Consider the following 14616-nt stretch of genomic DNA (forward strand, 5'->3'; position numbering starts at 1 on the left):
CAGAAATTCTGCTTTTAGAAAAGTCTTCCTAACCCTCAGGTCTTCTTAGACACTGACTCTAGAAGGCTTGGGTGGGACTGGGATGGGGGTAGGGAGGATTCAGATGGGATTTCGCTACAGTAGGACAAGGATGCTTAGCTCTGAAGCCACCTGACATTCACTGATATGTAATCTTTTTCATGTCTGTGCTAGATAAGTGGCACTTAGACTTTTTTGATTGTAATCATTTTACATTTTCTGCAGTGACCCAGACACACCACACGTACTCACACATCATATACGTAACTAATATGGATGTCTCACAAATGAATAGTTATTTACTGTGTGGGATGCCCTCAGATAATGGTATGTTCTACTTGATTGTTTCATTAAAATATATACCAGTCACCATCCAGTAGTTTTCACAACCCCTCTAAGTGGTTCACGATTTAGAATTTGGAAAATACTATTCTAGGTCCTTCCGTAAGGATGTAGAAGAAGTTTCTTCATCTCTGTAGGAGGCCAATTTGCCTGGAGAGCAGTTTATATACACACATACCATAGCCCAGCTAGTTCCATTGCTGAGCAAGATGTGTTTCGAGATTCAATAGAAAGTATGTCTATAGAGAAGGCCTGGTTTGAAGCTTCCAGCACAGCAAGTAATTGGGAACCACCAGTTTATTCTTGTTGCTGGGTCCTGGTTTCTGACTCCAGTGGGAAATTAGGTACTAGTGTTTTTTTTTTCAAAATATACATAACTGTATGACCATTTCCTCCCTCTCTCCCTCTCCCTCCCCCGCCTCTGTCTCTCTGTCTCTCTCTCTCTCTGTCTCTCCCCCACCTCCTCAATGAAAGAAACAGAAGAGTACAAAATTAAACCAAATATAAAGAATACACATGAGCGTGTGGATGCATCTCCCAGTTATAAGATTGTGTCTCACACTCTCGGCTACTTTTGAATGTTTTGCCCAATTTCCTTTGATACGCCTCCCAAGATACAGGGTGGCGCTTTATTTTGGGCAAGGCTGGCAGCTTCTTTCGACTGTTCTTTTGCAAGGAACTGTATGAGGACAGCCACTAAGTTTATTTTTACATCTCACCACAGGACAAAAATCCACATTTTCAGTCGAGTGTTGGACATTCTGATTTAACAAGTTGTGAAAAATCTCTTGGCCCAGATCAGTGTTTGCTAAGAGTACTCCTTTCTCTAAATTAAAACCTTGCTCCCGGAAGCCCGAGAATTCATTAAGCCATAATTAGCCGTGATCTCTGTTGATGTAGAATACAGTGACATTCTGAGCTCTGAATGTACTTTTTGGGTCTGTCCTATGGTTGACCTTTTATAGCTTTAGTTTTAAAATAGTTCTTTCACTTCATCTGATGGCTGCCTTTTCTCTAGCCGGCCCTTCATGCGAGCAGGGTAGTAGCTGCCGTAAAAGATTCTTTTATCTATTACTTGCATTTTACCTTGGTGTACCTGGAGGTGTGCCACAAAGTGTTCACATGCCCTTACTGTTCTTATTTGTATCATTGTCACTGTTCTTATTTGTATCATTGTTAGTCTGTATCTCGTTGCCGCTGCACTGGGTTTTATTGTGGCTCTTCTGTCTGTGGCTTGAGTGTTGTTGATAGGGACCCAATGATGGACATATCGCTTGGTTGGGCTGTGTTTGATATGGTATTAATGTCACTGCATTTCACATAAGTCTACTTAACCAACAAGAATCTGGGATATTAATTTTAGTAGGTTATAAATTAGGGTACCATGTCGTATTGTGTTGGCAAGTACTCACGCTGTGCAGTCTGGTTTTGGTTTATATCTTAAAGTCTCCAATACACTAGAGGTTTTTGAGGCAATTAGTTAGTATCTCTGCATATGAACCTCCTCAATCTGAAGCAGTGAGCCCTTGATCATCACTGTTAATTTCCTTTCTTGTTGATGAACCTGAGTTTCTCTTGTATGAATGTATATGAATTTCCTAAACTTTAATCAGACCGTAGAAGTATAGCTGGATTTTTGGGATGTGGGAGCCAACCCACTTTCCTCGGGGAAAACACTCAGTGGCTGGTTGACGGGGCCTGCACAGCAAGTGCCATCATCGCTGTCAGTTCAGGTCACCTTCACCCATCCGCATTGGAGAAGCAGCAGCAACCAGCACGTTATACGTCACTGTCGCTTTCCATTGACATTTCAAACTAAAAAAAATCTGTTTTAAACAACATGTTTGCTGATCTTAAAGAGTAGGATTATAAACTGTTAGGAATCAGGGACCACTAAACAACCGTTTTCATTTGCAGTGGGTTTAGGATATAATTATCTTCGAGTTTGGAGAGGATGTCCTGATGAAGGCCGAGTGAAGTGCCAATCAGCCACTGAACACGAAGCCTCTGCTTGCCCAGCCAGGCTGAAACGGTCCGTCTTCTAGACTTGTAGCACTTGGCACCTGTCGCTGGGGGTGCCAGCTTGAGCCTCAGGCGTTCTACCATTGGGTTTTAGGTGTACCTGGCCTGCTAGAGGTCTGCTTTGAGGAGGGACCGGGGAGCCTCCTGGGGGACTCTTCATTCTAGAGAACCAGGTACCAGGCCTGGTGAGCTCAACCAGAGTGGGAAGGGAGGAGCGATTCTGAGCGTCATATACACTTGGTTTTCTTGGTGGTTCACGCTCCGGAGAGCAGGGAGTGGGCAGGGGGAAGTGCGGGAGGTTGCGGGGAGGATAGCGACTGTCAGTAAAAATGGAAATGGCGGTTTCACTTTAAAAACACCTTCAGACTGTGGAGCAAAAGTAAGTGGCTTTGGTGACATCTAGAAAGTTGCTAAGGGAAGCCTGAGCGGAAAACGTCACGCACTGTGTACGGAGCATGGCTGAACTTCGGCACCTTGCAGGAGCGCCCCGTGGGCGCCGAGGTGCTCAGCGAAGTGGCATCCATCACTCACAGATGTGGCTCTTCAGCAGGCGACTCAGGAACACCCCTTTCCGTAGTTCAGCTGCCAGGCAAGACCTGATGACCTGGTACCGCGGGAGGTGGCCAGATGCAAGAGCAAAGGAAGGGTCCGTGCCACACGGTCGAACGCGGATCTTACCTGTGGGCTCACCTGTATGCCTGACTTCCAGACAGCAGCAGGGAGCACCCAGCTGGGCTCTGGGGCTGGCATTGCAGATGGTGGTCAATGAAATGCGTGCCCCTGCCTGCCGCATCTCGGCTCTGTGGGCGCGAGTGCTCCCGGGGAAGCCGGCGCGCAATGGGCCGCTTAGCTCTCAGTTGCGTCAAGGCGGCCGTGCTTAGTGGTGAGACAGTGCTCTTGAGAGGTCCGGGGAGAAGAGAGAAAAGATGCGATAAAGCGGGAAAAAAAGCTTGCTGCGTCACGTGACTATTTCGTTGCAATTTTTTTCTTTTTTTTTCCAGCCTTACTGAGGTATAGTTGACAAATAAACTTGTAAGACATTCGCAGTGTATAGCATGATGATTCGACGTCCATTTACATTGCGAAAGTCAGTCCTGCGTTAACACAGCTAACGCCTCGTATACTTTTTAAAGTTTTTGATGAGAACATTTAAGTTTTATTCTCTTAGAAAATTTCAGTTATGCAATAAAGTGTTGCCAACTGTAGCCACCATGTGAAGCATTAGATCCTCAGACCTTATTCATTTTATAACTGAAAGTTTGTGCCCTTTTACTAACCTCTTCCTGTTTCCCCTGACCCCCAACCCCTGACAACAACTTTTCAACTTTCTCTTTCTATGAGTTCAAATTTTTTTTTTTTTTTGATTCCATATATAAGTGATACCATGTGGTGTTTGTCTTTCTCTGTCTTGCTTATTTCTATTAGCGTAATGTCCACCAAGGGCATCATGTTGTTGCAAATGACAGGATTTTTTCAAAGTGGAATTTAAAGTAATCCTACTACTGATATTCTAAGCCTCGAATAACATACGGAACTCTTTTAAAGACTGTGTTGCTCGAATGTACATAAATATGAAACTAGATCTAAACTATACGTGATTATACATCTACATAACCATAAAGCAAAAAATGTACAACTAAAGTACTAAAAAGACCTCCATATTAATAGAATTGAAATGAACAGAATTAGTCGACGGGATGAATGATTTCGTTTTGCTTATATTACCGCACAAGGTAAAAATAGGTATAGACGGGCCCACGCATGGCATGTGCCGAGCCGCCTCCCGTTCCGCCCCTACACTCACCCCGGTAACTACTGAAAGCAGGATCATTCTGTGGCAAACCCGTCCTTACTTGGCTTCAACCCAGAACTCTTCATTGACACTTGTCTGGGAGAAGTTGCAAACCCTGAGACAAAATGCTTGTCCTTCTAGCACTTGAAAACTATTCAGGGGACAGACTGTGATGAGAGGCAAGTTATCAGAGTCCAGAATTCTGCACATGGGCGATTGGCTGTTTTCCAGAGAACTTGTCTGGCTTTCTAAAGTTACATCACAACCTGAATTTTCTGAAAATCTTTGAGACTCAAAGAAAAGCATCGGCTTGGAAAATCTTTTCGCTCTGCCTTGTGCACTGGGGTCGGAGCAGAGGGATGAGAGAAAGAGAAGATTCAACTCTACTTTGCTTATGCAAAATCCACCCAGCAGGCACTGATTCAGGAGGGCGCGCTGTAAGACCAGAGTTCAGGACTTGCAAAGAATTTCACCATCCGCTCTTTCTGTGACCTGATGTCACAAAGAACAGAATATGCAGTTCTCATCTCAGACTCTTTGAAGGGTGTGCACCGTTGTCCAATATTAGGAATAGAACAACTTTTTTTTTTTTTTTTTTAACTCTTGTTCTGTCTCTTCCTGGAGGAAGATCAGGTCTGTCTTGGAGGATGGTTCCCGAGGGCCTGGCTCTGAGTTGTGTCTAGTTACTCGTTCATGTTTTGGCTTCATTTCTGGCCGCGGGGCGCTGAGTCTTTAAGGACCATGGGCTGGAGGTGTCCTTGGCCATGTCCTCCCTGCCCCCATGTTTTCCTTCTCTCTCTCGCTCGCTCCAAGTCCGCTGTCTGAGCGGCCGCCTCTCAGTGATATGTCATCATTTCTGGTCATAGTCACCGCCTCTGGCTGCTCCTTCGTAATTCTCTGCAGGGCGGTTTCTTCTTCTCTCCGCTTCCCTCCTTTCTTTCATCTTCTTCAGTGATTCTCTCCTCTTGGGTAAGTGAGTCCTCTTTGTGTCATCATTATGGTCTTTCTGCTTTTTCTTTTTCTCAATGGCTGACAGACAGGTCCCGACACGTCAGAGATGATCTGGGCCATTCGCCCCTTGACTCGGCACAGCACAGGGGCTGGACAAGCTGTGGACGTGGCTTGAGTCCGAGCCCTGGGGAGCGCTGCCAAGCGTGGGTGTCCGCCTCTTCTTCCCAAGGGAACAGGGAACGTTCCCTCGGCACTCCGTCCAAGTTCAGGCTCAAAGTCACAGCAGCTGTCCTGAAGCTCGGGGCCAGAGAGCACCCAATGCCTCGTCCTCTCCTTCAGACTCCCTTCATGGTTTGGTCCCTTACCTTTACAGAACTCTCCTCCAGCAACTGCAGAAGCTTCAGACTTTGGTGATGGGCAAGGTTTCTCGCACCTGCAAGTTGGCCGGCACGCAGACCGGCACCTGCCTCATGGTGAGTTTCCTGAAGGGACAGCAGCATGACTGCCCCCGCCCACTCCCCAGTCTCTGGTCTCTCCCAGCTCGCCAAGGCCAAGTGCTGGGAGTTGGAGGAACGTGCAGCTCGCTCCGAGGCTGTTTCTCTGCTCCGATGTCACCGTTATGGACCTGTGGGTGCCGCCTGCTGGGCTGGTGGATGGGAGTCTGTCTCCCTGGGCCCCCCAGGTTTGCTCTGGGGATCTTGGGACTGACGGCTCCTCGTGTTCTCCCCTCGCCCTGCAGGTCGTGGTGTTATGCTTTGCCGTGGCCTTTGGCAGCTTCTTTCAGGGCTATGGGCCCTATCCTTCTGCCACCAAGATGGCTCTGCCCAGCCAGCATTCCATGCCAGAGCCGTACACAGCCTCCATCGGTAAGACCGCACCTGGTGACTTGAGAAGTGTCTGGTTTCATTTCTCTGCAGCTTCCTGAAAGCTCAGCTTCCTGAAGGGAGTCTTATGTGAAAGTTTAATTTAAAAAAATTGGTAAATGTAACTTTTCCAAGGGAGAGAAGAGAGAGACGTGTGGGGTCTGGTTCCCCGGCCGCTGGGTCTCTCCTTTGCCCCTCACCCGCTGGGAATTATCTGGAGCTCAACAGAGCACGGTGTGCACACTGCCGCTCATGACTGTGTCCCTGGCAAATTCTGATGTCTCCTTCTTGAGTTCTGGTACGGGGGAGGGATGTGGCTTTTGGGGGAGGTAGCATTAAGCTTTTATGACATTTTATGGGAATTGCTGTGTTTCTGCCTCCATGCAGTAGAATCCTACGTACCATAGTAAGAGTTTGTAAAATGAAATTAAAGCGTTGGGCTATCTTAGAAAGCATTATGCCTAAGATTTAGAGAACTTGGAGACTCGGATCTTAGATAAGAAGTATGTGATTGTCTCACTAGGTCACTGATCTCTTTTAAGTATGTAGGGAGCATAATCCATACACTAATACATATATACACTAAAAGACCAAGTGTGGATTTGGATGAGTCACAATTTTGCAATTCTGAACGGTGGTGATCTTCACCAGGCAGGTGTGTCTCTGCCAGGTATATGACAAAAATGCTAGTATTTCAACCAAATAATTTCAGTGGTCTCTTCGGAATTCCTTTTTTGCTAAAGTACTATTTGTCTAAATTTAAATAGAAGCCAAGGAGACATTAGTTTCTGTGTCGTGGAAAATCGCTACAGAGTCATCTAGCAAGGCAACTATCCTATGAAACAAAAGAGGCGGTCCCTGCCATGGTGATTTATGGCTTTGGCTTCGTGGCCTCACTCCAGTTTCTAAATGGAGATCCTGTTTCCTGTCCTTGTACCTTCCCTCCGTGCAAGACCTGCTCGGTGGGGATGCTTATTTGCTGGGTCTGGGCATCTCCCAAGTGTTTGAGTCCCATTCCCCATGAGTTATTTCCCCCAGATGCTTCGGGGTGGGCAAGGAGGGGAGTTTATTTTCGGAGCGTTGAGGGTGGCAGTTTGCTTCCTGTTTATTCGCTTTCCTATCATTCTTCCAGCACTGCACAATTGGTATAATTTTTTAATGCAGAAAAGTCTGAAACCCTGAAGCTTTTACGGAAGGCGAACTCCAGTTGGTACCCTTAGTCTTGGGCAATGAGAACCCACGAATTGTCATCTGTCCCCTGCCCTGGGCATCGAACGAGGGCATGTGGTGTGTCCTCATTGTCCTCCCCATCCCCCAATACCCGTTACTTTGCTCTGTCCTCAGTGAGGTCCAGGAACCTGCTCATCTATGAGGAGCACTCTCCGCTGGAGGAGCCGTCCAGCCCGGCCTCGGCCGGGGAGCTCGGGCGCTGGGACAGAGGCTCCGCCCTGCTCAGGGCGTCGGGGCTGGAGCCCAGGCCAGACATGGATCTCCCCCATTTCATTCTCGCGAATGAGACCAGCCTGGAGAAGTCAGTGCTGTTGGAGCTGCAGCAGCACTTGTGAGTCAGATGGTCCCGATTCTTCTCCTCTCGTGCACAGGTCACAGGTCATGAGTCAGCAGCCTGGCCTGCGGGGCGTGGCCTCCTCCACAAGCCTCGTGCAGGTCTTGTTTCGAGGACTGGGGACTTGAGGGTCCACTGCCGGCCGACGCTGGCCTCCGCAGAGCGCCCGATGTCCGTGTCGCTGGGGAGCTGGCAGTGGTGGCTCGAAGAAGCAGGGAAAGGGCTGGAATCTCTTCCTCACGCCCCTAAAAGCCACAGAAGGAAATGCACAGCCTGTCACAGCGGTGTGGGGGCCCCGCACGTGCGGCCTCACGGCACATCTATCTCCCTTCCAACCAGAGATGCACCTATATCGTGCTGTAGGCCAATGGATGGCTTTATGACTTATATGTAAATTAGCAGGCATTAATTATAATTATATAATTATGTACTTATATTGAGGGCCACCATTTGAGTGGCGCTGTGCACGTACACGTTTCCATGTGGAAACAAGTATCATTATGGTGCGGGGCAAGACACCCGCACGCCGGGCTGTGGTGGTCTGTGGTTGGTGATCCAGCTCAGCTCTGCCCTTGTGCCTCCCAGAAATAACGCTTTTGCAGTGCAAAGGGGAGAGATTCTGTTTCTAGTTCTTCAGCTTCCTTCCCCTGATACTCTGGGGAAGGTTCATAATCACATGTACCTTTACGTGCTTATGTTATACGTGCATATTCATCATGTACCAGCACTTACCGTTTTAAGCACGATGCAAATATGATATATAAGTCCCTTTAAATATTTTAAGAGCTTGGGCACTCTTATTAGTCCCATTATAGAGAAGTTGCAGAGCTGCCCCTGGGAGCTATAGGAGACTCAGCGGCCTGATTACTGGCTCATGGCACCAGTCGTCCCCTGCTTAGCTCAGCTATTCAAGGCCCTATTGAAATCCCACTTGTTCTGGGGTGTTGCCCGGATGCTGAAGCCCTCATATTCCTCCTCCGAACGCCTAGAGTGTTCTAGGCTGTTACACAATTTGATAACATACTTATTTTCTGGTATTGTTATTGCAAGTTAGTTTTTTTGGGAGGGGGGAGTGGTGAGGGTCAGGGTTAAGGTTAGGGTGCAGGAGGCGTTGGAAACAGAGAACGCTTCTTGGTGGGAAGGGACAAGAACCGCGCCTGGGCCAGCCCACGGAGCTGCCAGCGTGGAGCGATTGTATTGTACGACCGAGCACGAGAACCGTAGGTGACGCTTGGCGGCTAAGACTTCTTTCTCCTTTTGATGCCTTCACAGGGTCGGCACCAAACTGGAGGGGAACGAAACACTAAAAGTCGTAGAGCTCGACAGAAGAGTGAACGCCACCTTCTAAAGAGGGGGTCCCCCCGCCCATCTTCACTCTACTTTTGTGTCCCCGAACCACCTTTGCCATAAGCGTTTCCCTTTTGCCACTGATCCGGATGAAGACAGGGAGGAGCAGTCGTGGTTTGGGATGGGAGGACAGCTTGGGATTCCGCCTTCCCCTCCGGGCCCGTGTCCCTCCCTGCAGAAGGGAGCTTGGCGTCTCTCCCTCCCCTTCACTTACTGCAATAGGAAGTTATTTTAGGGTCAGGTGGGACAAGCAGGCTCGTTCCTACCGATAGTGCCAAAAAGATGCTGCCTGATTGTCACCTGGGGGTGTCACCACCTCTTTGAAGAACAGATGACTCTTCGTTCGTTTGAGACCCCAGACTCTTCACAACGAAACACCAGGACGCCCATTGGGATCGGCGAAGCGCTGACTGATGGACGTTCTGCCTTCCTCAGCCTGCGTCTCCAGTGTGTCCTCCGCCGTCAGCCCTGGAAGCGCCAGGGCGTCCAGTGAGTGCCCCCTGCCACTCTGCTCTGCCCGAGCCCTCAAGCCCTCGCCGACCGTCCTCCGGCGCCGGAGCCAGGGCCCCCCACTTCGTATTCTCAGGCCGCAAGTGCAATGCCTGAACAAGTCAGGCTTTTCCACTCCAGGCGAACCTACCCTGTCTTGTTGCTTGTAGGACTTCTCCATAACGTGTGTCCCCACACGCCCATAGTTCCGCCTCCCCGGCTTCTCCTCCCCGTTTGTAAATAGTATTTATTAGCTCGCTGAGGCTTCCCGCTAGCGACCACGCCGAAGAGATCCGACGCCTCCCTCCAGGCTCCCGACGTCTGCCGCTGGCCTTTGGTTGCTGGGAGGGCGGCTGGGCTCTGGGATGGCCCGTCCTCCAGACCAGCTGTCATTTCCTTTTCCTCTCCTTTGTGTCTGGAGGCCCCATCAGCATGTGTCCTCCTGTAGAAAGAACTCGGAGGGAAAGCTGGAGCGATGATGCCCTGCTCAGGCCTGCGTCCCCGTGGCCAGATGCTTCTTCTGCCCTGTGCCCGTGACAGAGAAGGGAGCCCTGTCCTGACAACAGGCCTTGCTAGCTCCTCTGGCCGCACCTGCTCCCGGCCCCTCTTCCCTAACCCCCACCCTGCTTTACCCTCCTGCCTCCACACGGGGGTGACCCGAGGTCTGCTCCTGGGGTTGGAGTAGGTGACTTTTGTAGATCCACAGTCTTATCTTTTATGGTCAGGTTTGGCTACTTTGCAGCTCACCCAAAGATACATAACCAAACCCCCCCAACCTACTTTTTATTTTCAAGTGATTAAAGTAACTTTTTGTAGTTTAAACAAAAAAAAAAATCTTTCCTCTTTCATACAGATAAGAAATGGAAACTGCCTTTTTATTGTATACTGTAGGAGATTTCCCTCAAGTGTTTTTTCCCTAGCTTGTAAAAGATTTTGTATAGGAAATTTGCTTATATTTTGTATTTTATTTTTAGTAGTAGTTGAAAGGCCTTTAGCTTTAACTCCTCTCTCTCTCTCTCTGTCTCTCTCTCTCTCTCTCACCTGTACATTGCCATTGGAACCTATGCTTAAGAGGGATTAAGCCCACACCTGGGCCTTTGATTCCACATCAGGTACAGGATCCGGTGTCATTAACATTTGCCATCACACCTCATGAACAGATCTCTGTTTTGTCTGTCCAGGTTCACCCAGGGCTCATTGTCAGGGATTCTTCTCTTTCCCGACTGTGGTGGAGAGAGTTCCAGACGGGGAGATGGCCAAGTCCATCTTTTCAGCAGCGTGTGAAAGCCGGATCAGGACTGCAGTGGTCCTGGTGACCCCGACAGTCCCCCGCACAGTTCTCACTGTCCCTTACATTGGCCCGGGAGAGCTGAGACCATCCGTGCGGTGCGGGAACGGGATTGCTGCCTACCCGCCCTGCTCTGCTCCTGCTTCTCTCTTCCTTTTGTCCTTCTCGTTTGCTTCAGACCCTCCTGGGCCCGGCTGGTGTCTGTGACCACGAGCCACTGCTGACCCATCCCTCTCGTAAAGATGGCATGTGATTATCAGGCACAGGCAGACTATGAGGGCCTAAGAAGGTGAAACGATGGCATTAGCTCAAGGAGTATTTGGATGACGCGGAAGGAAAGGTTCCACGTGTAAGGGCAGAGTGTGAGGATGGGTCAGCCTACCTCCCGGCCCCACGCCAGAACCAGGGCGGGATATTAAGGCTCCTAGATTAGCCAGAGTGGAAAACCTGCTCTTCTGAATGAGGACAGAGAAGGATGAGGGCAGCAGACTGATAGCCCCCGTTCTTAGTGCCTTGATGATTTTTTTCTCCCCGAGCTGCCTTTGCTTGATTGACATCTCTCTCTTCAGACAGCAAGGTGTTCTCCCTGGGAAATGTGGGTTCCAAATAATTAACGGATGTGTGCACGTTTTCTGCCCAGGGTAAGCCTAGGGTATCAGTGGACGGGTTCTCTTCCCACCCATCCCCCTACCCCCACCCTGACCCTGACCGATCCCACCGACTAGTCGATAATACCTGGTTGGCCCAGACGATTTCATAGTGGCTGGCGTTGGCTTCGAATTTCAGTTTTGAAAACTGTGAAACCGTTAGCGCAACCATAAACCACAGAGCATAAATAGGTTCATTATAAATATGTCAATTATATTTTTCATCATGCAAACGGGTTTCCCTTTTCCTTTCCTTTGTTCGATTGCCCAAGCGAAGACGTCATACAGATTCGGAGAACGTGTGCGTCTTTACTGGATGAGACCTGAGGAACCCAGGCCCCTCAGCGCGGTTCTTTTCACGGCTCTCGACTTTGCACTTAGAAATAGATACTGAAAACGAAAGCCTCGGTGCCGGTTTTAGGAAAGAATTCCTGTGAAGTGCAATGACTCGGGAGCCTCGCTCACATAAAGGGTGTGTTATATAAAACTCCGACAGCTGCACTGGGGTGCTCCGTGAGGGCGAGGGGTGGGGGCGAGGTTGGACACCAGTATAGGCAGAATGAGATAACCTTCTCGATTACATAAGTGATTTTGATTTGGAGACCTCATTTGAGGATTGTCAAAGCAGCTTTCAGCTCAACTTACTCCAAGCAAAACCACAGCAGAATCCGAGGCCTCTGGGGGCCGGCCCCTCTGAGGGCACACACCTGTCGTGTGAGGTGTGTGCTCGAGCACAGGGCACAAACGGAGACGGCCCGCTGAGATGTTCTATCTGTGCCGGCCTCACTGACACGGAGAGACTGGAGAGGGAGGGAAAGGCGTTCGGCCTCCCCCTCGCCCGCCACGAGGCACTGCTTTGGTTCTGTCGACTCCTGCCTTTGAGAAACCTTTATTAAAGACACCAGCAGGCCTGCTTGCAGTGCGGCAGGATCTGTGAAACTTAGCAGCGAGGGCACAGTGAGTCATTTTATTTGAAGGCTTTTTTGCTGAGACAATTAGGGAGGCGATAGGATAAACCGCCCTGGGGGGCGGGGGGTGGGGTGGGCAGTTAGAGGAGAGAGCAGGAGGCTGTGAAGTGGGGACTGTGAAGGAGCCCGAGACGGATTCCAGATTTTCCATTTATTCATTCAGTCAGTCTCTGTCCGTCAGTCCTGAGGAAGAGTGTTGCGTGAGGCCCTGGGGAATAAGGGTACTGAGGAAATAGCATTAATCAATAGCTCTTCAAAAGGCATGTGAAAGGTCGGTCTCTCTCGCACACACACACACACGCACACACCTCTTGTCTTAGACACATCCGTTTGTGCCTTACCTGTGCCTTAGATATGAATCCAGGATGACAGAGGACTCTCTTATCTCTGGGAGATTTTATACATAGCCTTGTAGTATTAGATCGAAGTGAGTGTGGGAGAAATAACCTTTTCTAAAGGCTCAAAAGTGATTTTCTAAAGTGAGCAAGGGTCGGATTTGTGCATTAAGGGAAAAGAAACAGGGTTATGTCCACTAGAAAAATCCCATTTTGAAGAGGTGCAATCGCATCAAAAAACGGCCAGCCGGGATTAAAGTATCATAAAACCTCCAGCAGGCTTTCTGGGTGCACAGGGGCCCGGCCTTTTTGGCGATTCGTGGTCAGCACCTACCACGGGAGATCAAGGGCTGTTTGGCTTTTGTCATTTTGGGTGACATAAGATTCATTATTTTATTTTGTCTTAGTTTCGAAAAGAAAGGGGAAAACATTTCTTTCCACACTTCCTAAGAGCTAGGTGCTGTGTTAAGGAAGTTGGAAGTCTTTTGATTTTATAGAAAGCAAAAACAAGGGCAACTAGCTACTCCGAGCTGGAGAAGCAGCTGCCTGATGTGGGGAGTGCAACGCTTTGTGGATCAGGTTGGGCGGATCCCTTTCTGCGCACCCACCGAACCCACTGTACACTTCTCAGTTCTCTGGGCAGGAAACAGGGCCTGCCCGCTGTGCTGGCCCCGCCGGGCAGTGGTCAGTCCTTTGCTTTATGCTGGAGATGTCCCCCAGACGCTCCTCTCTCTTGCCTTTCTCGCCCTGTCTTTGTGAGTTCCAGCTGGCAGGCCGCGCGTCCCGGGAAAGAAAGCCCAGGGCTCTTAGCTCCACTTCTCGGCTCCTGTCCTTGGCTCCCCAGCTGGGCGAGAACATGAACTTTAGGCACCACGGACCCAAGGCCTACCCCGCTTAGAAAATCTCTCTCATTCGGATAAAATGTCTATGGAAAACACCAGTGCTCTTTGACAAATCGGGAGCGCCCCTTTTTAAATAACGCGGAGCAGACTCCGGACTGTGATCATCCGTGAGCTTTAACGTCCGTGCTGACAGCTGGACTTTCCTCTCTCGTGTGACAGGTTACACAGACCAGCAGTGTCTGAGTCTGAATACATTGCGAGTCTATTATCTGTTGTATTGTGCTGTTTTTTTTTTTTTAATGGCTTTTTATTCTTTATCATAGCTAAGTAAACACCTAAATAAATAAATAAACAAATAAATAAATAAATGCTTTGTAACCTGTACTTAGTCTTGGGGAAAAATGAGTTGAAATTGTTATTCTTCTGTATTTCCATTTCTTGCAAATAAAAATATTTTTTTTTTCTTAAATAGTAAAATGTTGTCTGGACTTTTAAAACCCTGGTAATCTGGTTTTGAAAGCATTTTGCTTTTTTTTAACGTGCATGGATTTGTATATGTATGCCTAACCATTCTTTTCTGATTACCTAGTTGAACCAAAAGAAGCCTCAAAACAGCAATTTACGTGTTATCTAGTGCTGAATCCAGGCTCAGTTGGAGGAATAATGAGAAATGTAATTGTTTTTTCAGTCAGTCACGGGAAGAAAAACAGTATTTTCTAGAGATTTCTGGCACCTGAGTGCTATTGTTGTTGTCTCCTGTGACTGCTCCCCAACTAGATTTCAGACTCTGTGGCTTGGACTTTGCTTTCCCGGTTCTGGTGCTGGAGGATGAGGGCTTGGACTGGAGCTGGAAGAGACGGGTGCTTCTTCGTGGGGACAGTTACCGAGCATGCCTAACGCAGAGTCACGCTCCGGGAGCCCTGATGGAATGGTCGATAAAGGTCGAAGGACTCACGCAAAATCATCTTCGTTCCACTGTGACCTCTGCATTCAAATTTAAGTTTCACACAGCGTAGGGCTTCATTTAGCCTCAGAAAGAATACCCAGGATGTTAGAGACTAACGCCATCAACCATGCTTACCTGGAAAGAAAAAAACCTTTTGTGTGTGCGTGTGTGTGTGTGTGTATGTGTGTCTCAGCAGCATGCC

At 48.8% G+C, this 14616-nt stretch overlaps 1 protein-coding gene across 3 annotated transcripts in view; it reads left to right on the top strand.

The window, feature by feature from the left end:
* CREB3L2 (cAMP responsive element binding protein 3 like 2) overlaps window positions 1–13008 on the top strand; it is a 101211-nt gene extending 88203 nt beyond the window's left edge. For all 3 annotated transcript variants that reach the window (XM_006910489.3, XM_015588355.2, XM_015588354.2), the window contains exons 9-12: window positions 5499–5598; window positions 5865–5991; window positions 7333–7549; window positions 8825–13008. In XM_006910489.3, coding sequence (XP_006910551.1) covers window positions 5499–5598; window positions 5865–5991; window positions 7333–7549; window positions 8825–8900 — 520 coding nt within the window. In that variant the 3' untranslated portion in view covers window positions 8901–13008. The remainder of the gene's footprint in view (window positions 1–5498; window positions 5599–5864; window positions 5992–7332; window positions 7550–8824) is intronic.
* The last annotated feature ends 1608 nt before the right edge of the window (window positions 13009–14616 follow it).

The sequence above is a fragment of the Pteropus alecto genome, unplaced genomic scaffold (genome assembly GCF_000325575.1).
Source record: "Pteropus alecto unplaced genomic scaffold, ASM32557v1 scaffold22, whole genome shotgun sequence".
Taxonomy (NCBI): domain Eukaryota; kingdom Metazoa; phylum Chordata; class Mammalia; order Chiroptera; family Pteropodidae; genus Pteropus; species Pteropus alecto.